The following is a 12,633-nucleotide window of genomic DNA, read 5'->3' as shown; positions in this document are numbered from 1 at the left end:
GGCCATAGAGATGTTTGGAGCCACTCTGGTCTCTGATCAGCTCTATGGTCAGCTGGCTGAATCACCGGCTGCATTCTCAGGTTCCTTGTTGAGACAGGAGAGCCAGAGAAAAAAACGGTAGACGGGGGGGGGGCATTCCCTCCCACTGCTTGTAAAAGCAGTCTAGAGGCTAATTAGCCGCTAGGATTGCTTTTACATGAAAGCCGACCGCTGGCTGAAAAGAATGATACCAAGATGATACCTAAACCTGCAGGCATCATTCTGGTATAACCACTCAAAGTAGTGAATGGCATACCTGAAGACAAAAAAATGGTTAACAATAAAGCACAGTAAACGGTAAAGTATAAAAAATTGCAGACCTGAAAAACAAACATGATAAAACATAATAACAATAAAACATTGCAGAATAGAATACAGTAAAAAAGAGCAGAACAATAGAGAGAGAATAGAGAGAGAGAGAACAATAAAACGACAACTATTTTTTTTTATTTTATATTTTTGTATGTGTTTTTTTTTTTTACACTTTTTTTTGTAACTAACTTTTATAACTGTAACCGGTTCCAGGTTCGGGTCTCTCAAAATGTGATGGCATCTTGGGAGACCCTGTGAAAGTGTGTCTAGTCTGTGCAGTGCTGTACCCTACGCTAATACTCAACTAGTGAATGGTAGTGTTCAAAACATTCACCAATGCAAAGACCAGGATTGTCAGGACAGGAGGGACAATAATAGCGGGTGTCACGCCTATATCCGCGCTTGCTGCAGACACAACATCTTTTTTGGGGGGGTTCGTTGGGTAGGGGTACTCGGGAGGACATAAAGAAAATGCCTCTCATGCAGCCGACTGCATTTGGTTGGGGATGTGAATGGGGGAAGTACGGGCGCTGCAGAAGTGGTCGGTTCCCAATTAGGATTGGCGAATGCAGCAGGAAGGGCACTATGGGCACGACGGCCTGTGTTTGTCTTTTTGGTGGCAGCGGGACACTACTTGTGCTTTCCACCTCACCAGCTTGAACTGCACTTATGGGACTCGCCACGTCACCAAGTGTTACTGCAGTGCTGGTTTGACTACGACCGTGGTGTACTAGGCCGCTGGTGCTTGCCAGTTCACCAAAACGCTACCAAAAAAACTGTTAGCGATCGCAGGGATCAGGCCTGACTCTGCGAACGCTGCTGGGGACGCTAGTATAGATCTGATCGGATCAGGTATTGATCTGATCAGATACTATACCACTAAGGGAGGTGTACGGTGCGTGCGTGGGTGTTAGCGCGACTGGCGCTAACCTGACGCTGCCTGGGGCTGGTGCTTGCCAGTTCACCAAAACGCTACCAAAAAAACTGTTAGCGATCGCAGGGATCAGGCCTGACTCTGCGAACGCTGCAGTTATGTGTTTGGTGTTTTGTAAGTGACAGTGATCGATCGATACTGCACTTGGGTGGGCTGGGCGGAGGGGCAAAACGCAGGTGCTAGCAGGTATCTGGGCTGATCCCGCTAACACTGCGTTTTTGGGAACCCTAAACTGCTGGGGACGCTAGTATAGATCTGATCGGATCAGATATTGATGCGTTCAGATACTATACCACTAAGGAAGGTGTACGGTGCGTGCGTGGGTGTTAGCGCGACCGGCGCTAACCTGATGCTGCCTGGGGCTGGTGCTTGCCAGTTCACCAAAACGCTACCAAAAAAACTGTTAGCGATCGCAGGGATCAGGCCTGACCCTGCGAACGCTGCAGTTATGCGTTTAGCGTTTTGTAAATGACAGTGATCGATCGATACTGCACTTGGGTGGGCTGGGCCGGGTGGAGGGGCAAAACGCAGGTGCTAGCGGGTATCTGGGCTGATCCCGCTAACACTGCGTTTTTGGGAACCCTAAACTGCTGGGGACGCCAGTATAGATCTGATCGGATCAGATATTGATGCGTTCAGATAGTATACCACTAAGGGAGGCGTATGCTGCGTGTGTGGGTGTTAGCGGTACTGGCGCTAATCTGACGCTGCCTGGGGCGACGCATATCACCGCCGGGCGATCAGGGGGCTAAACCTTTATTCGGTAATAAACGGCGGGTGCCCTGACACTATGAAAAATAAACGAACTAACCAGCGTCACCCGTAACGGTTATACGGTGATCAGTGGTGAAAGGGTTAACTAGGGGGCAATCAAGGGGTTAAAACATTTATTAGGTAGTATATGGGGGTCCCTGTCGCTATAAAATGACGGCGAACCTAAATATTTACGTTCCTAACTAGCGTCACCAGTGACACTAATACAGCGATCAGAAAAATGATCGCTTAGCGACACTGGTGACAGGGGGTGATCAAGGGGTTAAAACTTTATTAGGGGGGGTACCCTAGACCTAAAGGGGGGTAACACTCACTGTCCTACCACAGTAACTGTCACTAACTGACACCCTGCAGTAATCAGAAAAAAAAAAAAAAATACTGCTTGGTGTCAGTGTTACAGGGAGGGGGGAGGGGTGATTGGGGGGGGATCGGGGGGCGATCGGGGGTGTTTTGTGTGCCTGGCATGTTCTACTGTGTGTGTGTGTTGGTGCACTTACATGTCTTCTCTCCTCGGCGCTGGAACGGAAACTGCCGAGCCGAGGAGAGATGACATCACATCCTCTGCCTGTGTGTACTATACACAGGCAGGGGATGTTCCTCATTGGCTGGGAGCGATCGCGAGGGGGGGGGGGGGGCCACGATCGGATGGTCTCCCCCTCGTCTCTCATCGCTCCTAGCCAAATGCCGACTGCCGCTGGCACCGGGGGGGGGGGGTCCTATCGGACCCCCCGCCCGCAGGAAGGCAATCACGTATGGGTACGTGATTTTGCCTGCCCGTGCCATTCTGCTCACGTATATATGCGTGAGGCGGTCGGCAAGTGGTTAAGAGCACCTTAAGAAAGGCCATAAATTAGGCAGTTTTCTTTCCTTCAACCACAAGTTGAAGGAAAGAAAAGTGGTCAATTCCCTCATCAACACAATCAGTGTTGATGGAGGAATCCCTCCTGCCATGCTATTGTGTTCAGAATACAATGTGCACTGCAGGTGAAAAAACCCCAAGAAGTTGGTTGTATTGAATTCAATCGATAGATCAACTTTAGTACAACCAACCTGCCCACAGATGAAGCGCAATTTGTCTGGTTCCTGCTTAACCAGCTGAATTTCGACCAGTCTGTGTCCAGCTTAAAGTGGTAGTAAACCTTAATTTTAATACTTATACCTACAGGTAAGCCTATAAGGCTTACCTGTATAGGTACTATGAATATCTTCTAAACTTGCACTGTTAAGGAGATATTCAGAGTGCATGCAACCGGTGACGTCAACGGCGTATGCGCTCTGAAGGTCCAGCATCCAGTGCCGGACCTTCAAAGCCTGCGCCGTAAACAGCCGCTTCCACACACATGCGCGAGAGTGACATCGTTGCGCCCCCTGTCCACTCATGAAGCTGAAGACCGCGAATACAGAAGGAAGACTGGAGGAAAATGGAAGCCCTCTCAGTGGTGACGCGACACTGGAGGACTTCGTTTTAAGGGAAGCCTCTCATAATGTGCTAGTATGAGATGCATACTAGCACACTGACATTGCCTTGCAGGAGAATTTTTTTTTCGTCGACTGTGGTTTATTGCCGCTTTAAGTCTCTTAGCCAAACCTTTTTCTACATGTGGTACCCCCCGCTGCTCCAACCTGACATACTCTTAACAAATACTCGCCAAATACAATTTAGGAGGCAAGGGTAGCTGGGAATATGTTAAAAAATGTGTGGTTAAAAGGCATGCACAAGATCAAGGAAATTCACATTTATACCTGAATAGCTTCAAATGACAGGACACCATTCTCCCAGGCATTATGCACCTCCAGGATTGCAGCAGGAATGCTGAGACAAACCTCGTGCCACTTTGTCTGACTGTGAACAGTAATAAACAGAAAAAGACTAAGCAAAAGCTCACCATCTACCTTGATTGCAAAACACTTATATACAACACAGCTTAAAGCAAAGACTAATTAACAACTGTGAAGGACATGAAAACCTCTGCTGCAGTTTAGAAATATATTCAATAAACCCAGCATGTGGAAAGTCATAGAATCAATATATACTTACATTAGCTTCATCTCTGGGGATGTGTTAAGAAGTGCAACTAAGGCTTCTACTTTGGGGATATCAGGATGGCGGAAGCAGGGGTGCTCTGGATTCAGGACTTTGCCCTCTCCCGGCATACAAGTCTGCATCCAACTTTCAAAGAAAGGGGTCTCTGAACCAGTACTTCCATCCGACAGGATCATCTAACATAAAAAAAGTCATATGTTAATATGCTGGATGTTAAAATGCCTGTGGATCACTTAAAAAAAGTCACTAGGTTGCACTTGGCTTCAAAAATAAATTAAAAAAATTAATAAAACCCTTGCATTTTACTCATGTGACTTCAAATTTGAAATCACAGGCCCTATAAGTGCTTAAATCTAGGAAATCATATAGACTGAAAAATACACTAGGAAAGGAAAAAAAAATGGCTTTTGGGACTTTTTTTATGCCTCTATATGAATTTCTGGATTCATTTTGTTGGATTTATGTTTTTGTTTGGTGTGGGACGTCACCGCACATCCGTAAGTCCATTGATAACTTCCTCTAGCCTCGTAACTGAAAGTCCATTTCTCTGTACAACTAAATAAAAACCTTTTCTTCTGAAATTAGTGTGAAAAAATTTGCTCAGAGCTGCACCCACCAAACATCTGAATACTAGATGTCACAACCAATAAATACACATAATGAGTGCACATCAACACAAATCAATCAAAATCAGCAATAAAGTATAAGTGAAAAGTTAACCACTTCTGGACCAAGCCTATTTCTGACACTTGCTGCTTACAAGTTAAAATCTGTATTTTTTTCTAGTAAATAATAATAGTAAACATTATTATATATATATATATATATATATATATACACACACACATATATATATATATATATATATATATATATAATTTAGCAAAGACCCTAGAGAACAACATGGCGGTCGTTGCACTATTTTATGTTACACGGTATTTGCGCAGTGGTCTTTCAAACGTAATGTGAGAAAAAAAATACACATTTTGAATTAAAAAAATAAGAAAACAGTAAAGTTAGCCCAATTTATTTTGCATATTGCAAAAGATGATGTTACGCCGAGTAAATAGATACCTAACATGTTACGCTTTAAAATTGCACGCACTTGTGTAATGGCGACAAACTACAGTACTTAAAAATCTCCATAGGCACTGTTTAAAATTTTTTAATGGTTACCTGTTTAGAGTTACAGAGGAGGTCTTTTGCTAAAATGATTGCTCTCACTCTAACGATCACGGCAATACCTTGCATGTGTGATTTGAACACAGTTTACATTTGCAGTCAAGACTTACTTATGCATTTTCTTTGGTGCTCGAGCTCGCGGGGACCGGGGCGCTTTAAAAAATTTTATTTTTAAAAAAAAATTATTTTTTTTTCTTATGTATTTTTTTTTCTTTATTTAACTAATTATTTAAAAAGTAAGACCCCAAATCTCTCCTGTGCACTTTAAAGTATTCAAAATGCCAAAATCAGCGTTTTGAAATACTGACATTTTTTGTAAATCGTTGCCATTGGAAGCCAAGTAAACTGGAAGTGAAGTCGCTTCTGGGTTTTTACATCGGAGACCCAATTGAAGCCGATTATGGCTTCGTTCAGGACTCCACACAGCCGGCGGATGTGGCAGATGGTCGCTCCGGTCTCCTGGTGGGATGGGAGACCCGGCAGAGCAGCGGGATGTCCCCTCCCACTCCTTATGACAACAGCCGAGCGGCTCATTAGCCGCATTGGCTGTTATCAAGAGAGAGCTGACCGCTAGCTCTAACAAACAGTACCGGGGTGATGCCTGACCCCGCATCACCCCGGTACAACCACTTCAACCTAATGACGTACAGGTACAAGATTTGGCGTGAAGTGGTTCTAAAAGCTGAAGGTTTTTACCTTCATACATTCTTTGCATGAAGGTAAAAAAACCTTCTGTGTGCAGCAGCTCCCCAGCCACTGCACAAAGCAGGTAAATATAACATGCTTGTTATTTAAAAAAACAACGACGAAGTTTTAGTACCACTTAAATATATCAAAGTCCAATGATGTGAAAATCTTCAATGTGCTTGAGGAAAGGAACTAAACAACTTCAAGAGAAGTAAAGCATTCTGCCATACACCAATCGGGTGAAAATATCTTGAAGGGATGACCAAATACCTTGTGCCCTCCACCACTGCTAACAATGGCCTCTTACCAGATAAAATTGATTCCTATACTGAAGATCAGTAACACGACTGGGTATAAAAAGAGAACCTTAGAGAGTCAGAGTGTCTCAGAAGTAAAGATGGGCAGAGGTTTACCAATCAGTGAAAAGCTGTCTCGAAAAATTGCCAAATATCAGAAAAATGTCCCTCAATGTAAAATTGCAAAGACTTTAAAAATATTAGCTACAGTACACAATATCATCAAAAGATTCTATAAATCTGGAGAAATCTCTGTGTGCAAGGGACAAGGCTGAAGCGCAATATTGGATGCTCGTGATTAAGGATGAGCTCCGGTGTGTTCGCACAGCCCACATGCAGAGTCCGCAAGGAAGTCGGCACTGCAGTGCGCTAATCACAGGCAGTGAGACATATCCCGATCTCTGCAGCTGCGCATCTGGAAATGTCTCACTGTCTGTGATTAGCGCACTGCAGTGCCGACTTCCTTGCGGGATCTGCACGTGGGTTGTGCGAACAGGCCGGAGCTCATTCTTACTCGTGATCTTTGAGCCTTCAAACGGCACTGCATTAAAGGGGTTGTTAAGGCAGTACTCACAATCACTGCCAGCCCCTCTGCTAGGAAAACATGCAGTATACAGTGTATGACATTTTTTAATATTCATCTGAATACCTTACTTCTTCTCGCTGATCAGCAGTCACGTGTCTGCCCGTCGATCTCTTCCTCCGATGTATGTGGGGGCGGGGGACAGAGGAGAGCTGACCGTGGTCAGTTTACAGAGGGGAGGGCAGAACCAGGCAGGATCAGCCATGTATTTTAGGTGATAGAAGGGGCCAAATAACACAGCACAAGCACTGTGCTGTTATTCATGCTTTATAGCAACAGGATCCTTTTATTTTTATTTTTTTAGGATAACAAATGCTTTTAAAACACCCATGATTCTGTAAAGGACATCACTGTATGGCAGGGGTGTTCAAAATTTTTTCAAAGAGGGTCAGATTTGATGAAGTGAACATGCATGAGGGCCGACCATTTTGCCTGACATTTTTTGAACCATTAAAATTTGGTCTAAGTGTATTCGTCGGAGCACTAATACACTACTCAACAAGAATTCTCTTGCCTTTGTGGCTGTGTGTGGTGAGGAGATGAGCTCGAGAATGTTATTTGGATGGAGATTATATATATGTATTTTGTGGCCCCCAATGAATCCCCGAGCGCCGCTCAGGCGTGTTATTTGGGTATACTATATTTATCGGTGTATAACGCACAGGCATATAACACGTACCGTCACTTTAAGAGGGAAGTTTCAGGAAAAAAACTTAAATTTTCAATAAAAGAACTCTGAAGCAAAATAAGTATCAGTGCCCATCAATGCAGCCTAATCAGTGCCCATCTGCAGCCTCACCATTGCCATGATGAATGCAGCTTTACCATTGCCATCAGTGCAGCCTGATCGATGCCCATCTGCAGCCTCAGAGGGGACAGGGAGGGTGGCGGGACAAGCGCTGACAGATTACATACAGGAGAATCTCCTGTTTACTCGGCGGCCTCTTTAATACAAAGTCCCGCCTCCTATGATAGACAGAACAGTTGTACAATGGCACCCCAGGAGACGGGACTTCCTATTACAGACGCCACCAAGTAAACAAGAGATTCTCCTATATGTAATCGGATGGCACTCACCTTGTCACCTCCCTGTCCCCTCAGAGGCGGGGCCACAAAAGAGATATATATATATATATATATATATATATATATATATTATACACAAATCACTAGGGGGGGCTTATTAAACCGTAACTTTAGATATACCCGTATTAAACTATAATGGGCCGGACATTGGACATGCCTGCTGTATGGGCTCAGGAACACTTCCAGAAAATCACTGTCTGAACACGGATCGCTGTGCAATCCAAAAATGCAAAGTAGAGCTCTATCATGCAAAGAAGAAGCTATATCTGCACATGATCCAAAAACGTCACTTTCTTCTCTGGGCCAAAGCTCACCCTAAAGAAGAGAGGTAACTTCTGGATTGTGATCAGCTCTCAGTTCAAAAGCCTTCATCTTGGACGGTATGGGGGTGCATAGGTGTATATAGAAAGGGAAGCTTGCACATCTGGAAAGGCACCATCAATGCTAAAGCATATATCTAGGTTTTAGAGCAGCACATGCTCAGGCAAGACTGGGACAACATCCCTCTCCTAAAATTCCAACTGGTCTCCTGAGTTTACAGAGTTTTTTTTTTTTTTAAATAGTCCATTTTCTCAGTTTAAACATCTGATATGTTTTCCATTTTCTATTGTGAATAAGAAATGGGTTTATGAGATTTGAAATGTCCCCACTTCTAGCAACAATTCCCCTGCCCTTCAATCTATCTTCTAAATGCTTTTCTCCCCCCAAATTCTTATCCAATCGCCCCTCCCAACACAAACCCCCCCACCTCCACTTCTAGTACACATTTTCTCAGGTGATGTCTATTATAAGCTCAATTCAAAAGCTTTCAAACTGTTCCTCTAGTCCTGAGACCTATACACAGCAGAGCCCTGCCTTGCAGCGGAGAAGACCAGATCATTCTCTGTTGTCATTTTTCTTTCACTTACAGGTCTACTTCCCACCCCAACCCTATGACTGGAGTGTAAAAGAAGAAGCAACACACCGATGAGCTAATTTCTCTGGGCCCCAGCCCTCTCCTCCTATAGAGTGCTTCTTGTGTTGCTTCTCCCTCCACCCCTCTGAGCTCTGCTGTACAGAAACTGCAAGAGGCTGTTCCCAAGTTAAAGTGGAGTTCCACCCACTTTTACAATTCTTCAGCATCCCTCAAACTGTGCACTGTAAACGAATTGGATATTTTTAAATTTTTTTTCTCAGCACTTACTGTATATATCTGCTGTATTAATTTTTCACTTCCTCCTCCCTGGCCGCGGCCCATCGCATCATTTCCTGTTTGCAATGCCTTCTGGGAAGGGGCGGCAACTTCCTCTGATACTGCCCTTGCTATGGAAACCTGACCTGAAACCTATTACACTGCTTGTGCTGCACTGAGCATGTGCGAGATCTGCAAGGATGAGATCCAGGAAGAAATACAGTCTGGCTTCAAATGCCCAGACTTAAGATGGCCACGGCCTGCTGTAAGTTTATAAAATAAACTACTGCTATAAACTAACAAAACAGACCTTAGTTTACAGACTAACTTTACTAGAATACATTAAGCTTGTGTATTATAGGGGTATTTTTATTTAAAAAGTATAATTTCAGCCGGAACACCACTTTCAATTGAGGAATTTACACTGCTGGCATTAACCACAAGGATATGGATTTTTATTTTCAGTGACTGGACTTTTTATGTTCTTATTGGACCGATCTGAAAATAACTGCCATTTTTTCTTTACCAACTTTAGGGCCCTTATCCTGGTGGGTTAGCTTTGTGAATGGAGGCTATTTGTCAGTACAGGCCAGGGTCGATGGGCTTTAGGTGTGAGGATGAATGTGCTTTTAACATTTTCAGTTTGAGACTCTTCTGAGATCGATTATAATTCAGTGACAGGCACATCTCACCTGCAGTTGTCCTCCTGACCTGCATTTAGCCTGCTTCAATCTGTATTTGCTCCCCATAGACTTATACACAAGTCTGTCAGCACTGGTCCTTACTCTATTACCTAAATAATGAGCAGGGAAAACTAAAGAGAAATTCCAGACACAGAATACCCTTTCCTATCTTTTCAGCCCCCCTATCAAAAAAAAATCTAAATTCAGCAGCTACAAATACTGTAGCTGCTGACTGTTAATATTAGAACACTTGCATTGCCTTGAAAAAGTATTCACACCCCTTGACATTTTCCACATTTTGTCAGGTTACAACCAAAAAAGTTAGGTTTTAGTGTCAGATAGGGTCTGAATCGCCCCAGGCAGCATCAGATCAGTGCCAATAGCGTTAACACCCACGTCTGAACAGATCGATGTATTTTATTGAAATTTTATGTGGTAGACCAACAAAGTGGCACATAATTGTGAAGTGGAAGGAAAATGATAAATGGTTTTCAATTTTTTTTACAAATAAATATCTGAAAAGTGTGGCGTGCATTTGTATTCAGCCCCCTTTACTCTGATACCCCTAACTAAAATCTAGTGGAATCAATTGCCTTCAGAAGTCACCTAATTAGTAAATGGAGTCCACCTGTGTGTAATTTAATCTCAGTATAAATACATCTGTTCTGTGAAGCCCTCAGAGATTTGTTAACCACTTCAGCCCCGGAAGGATTTACCCCCTTCCTGACCAGAGCACTTTAACTGCTAATTGTGCGGTCATGCAATGCTGTACCCAAACGAAATTTGCGTCCTTTTCTTCCCACAAATAGAGCTTTCTTTTGATGGTATTTGATCACCTCTGCCGTTTTTATTTTTTGCGCTATAAACGGAAAAAGACTGAAAATTTTGAAAAAAAATGATATTTTCTACTTTTTGTTATAAAAAAAATCCAATAAACTCAATTTTAGTCATACATTTAGGCCAAAATGTATTCGGCCACATGTCTTTGGTAAAAAAAATGTCAATAAGTGTATATTTATTGGTTTGCGCAAAAGTTATAGCGTCTACAAGCTAGGGTACATTTTCTGGAATTTACACAGCTTTTAGTTTATGACTGCCTATGTCATTTCTTGAGGTGCTAAAATGGCAGGGCAGTACAAAACCCCCCAAAAATGACCCCATTTTGGAAAGTAGACACCCCAAAGAAATTGCTCAGAGGCATGTTGAGCTCATTGAATATTATTTTTTTGTCCCAAGTGATTGAATAATGACAAAAAAAAAAAAAAAATTTACAAAAAGTTGTCACTAAATGATTTATTGCTCACACAGGCCATGGGCATATGTGGAATTGCACCCCAAAATACATTCAGCTGCTTCTGAGTACGGGGATACCACATGTGTGGGACTTTTTGGGAGCCTAGCCGCGTACGGGGCCCCGAAAACCAATCACCGCCTTCAGGATTTCTAAGGGCGTAAATTTTTGATTTCACTCCTCACTACCTATCACAGTTTTGAAGGCCATAAAATGCCCAGATGGCACAAACCCCCCCAAATGACCCCATTTTGGAAAGTAGACACCCCAAGCTATTTGCTGAGAGGCATGTTGAGTCCATGGAATATTTTATATTTTGACACAAGTTGCGGGAAAGTGACAAATTTTTTTTTTTTTTTTTTTGCACAAAGTTGTCACTAAATGATATATTGCTCACACAGGCCATGGGCATATGTGGAATTGCACCCCAAAATACATTTAGCTGCTTCTCCTGAGTATGGGGATACCACATGTGTGGGACTTTTTCGGAGCCTAGCCACGTACGGGGCCCCAAAAACCAATCTCTGCCTTCAGGCTTTCTAAGGGTATAAATTTTTGATTTCACTCTTCACTGCCTATCACAGTTTCGGAGGCCATAAAATGCCCAGGTGGCACAAACACCCCCCCCCCCCCCCCCCAAATGACCCCATTTTGGAAAGTAGACACCCCAGGCTATTTGCTGAGAGGCATGGGGAGTATTTTGCAGCTCTCATTTGTTTTTGAAAATGAAGAAAGACAAGAAAAAAAATTTTTTTTTTTCTTTTTTCAAAACTTTGTGACAAAAAGTGAGGTTTGCAAAATACTCACTATACCTCTCAGCAAATAGCTTGGGGTGTCTACTTTCCAAAATAGGGTCATTTGGGGGGGGGGGGGAATCAAAAATTCACGCCCTTAGAAAGCCTGAAGGCGGTGCTTGGTTTTCGGGGTCCCATACGCGGCTAGGCTCCCAAAAAGTCTCACACATGTGGTATCCCCATACTCAGGAGAAGCAACAGAATGTATTTTGGGGTGTAATTTCACATATTCCCATGGCATGTTTGAGCAATATATCATTTAGTGACAACTTTGTGCAAAAAAAAAAAAAAAATGTGTCTCTTTCCCGCAACGTGTGTCACAATATAAAATATTCCATGGACTCGACATGCCTCTCAGCAAATAGCTTGGGGTGTCTACTTTCCAAAATTGGGTAATTTGGGGGGGTTTTGAACTGTCCTGGCATTTTATGCACAACATTTAGAAGCTTATGTCACACATCACCCACTCTTCTAACCACTTGAAGACAAAGCCCTTTCTGACACTTTTTGTTTACATGAAAAAATTATTTTTTTTTGCAACAAAATTACTTTGAACCCCCAAACATTATATATTTTTTTTAAAGCAAAGATTAAAATGGTGGGTGTTTCATTTTTTTTTTTTCACACAGTATTTGCGCAGCGATTTTTCAAACGCATTTTTTGGGGAAAAAACACACTTTTTTAAATTTTAATGCACTAAAACACACTATATTGCCCAAATGTTTGATGAAATAAAAAAGATGATCTTAGGCTGAGT

The 12,633-nt window shown here is 42.8% G+C and overlaps 1 protein-coding gene across 1 annotated transcript in view; it reads right to left on the bottom strand.

Moving 5' to 3' along the window:
- The window catches only part of MED24 (mediator complex subunit 24), a 129,483-nt gene that overhangs the window by 50,484 nt on the left and 66,366 nt on the right, over nt 1-12,633 (bottom strand). Inside the window, exons 16-17 of the mRNA XM_073608012.1 lie at nt 4,098-4,279; nt 3,803-3,902 (exon numbers count right to left, since the gene is read on the bottom strand). Coding sequence (XP_073464113.1) covers nt 3,803-3,902; nt 4,098-4,279 — 282 coding nt within the window. The remainder of the gene's footprint in view (nt 1-3,802; nt 3,903-4,097; nt 4,280-12,633) is intronic.

Source organism: Aquarana catesbeiana, linkage group LG12 (assembly GCF_042186555.1).
Source record: "Aquarana catesbeiana isolate 2022-GZ linkage group LG12, ASM4218655v1, whole genome shotgun sequence".
In the NCBI taxonomy this organism is placed as follows: domain Eukaryota; kingdom Metazoa; phylum Chordata; class Amphibia; order Anura; family Ranidae; genus Aquarana; species Aquarana catesbeiana.
The sequence above is the reverse complement of the archived record's forward strand: the minus strand, read 5'-3'. Positions and strand labels throughout refer to the sequence as shown.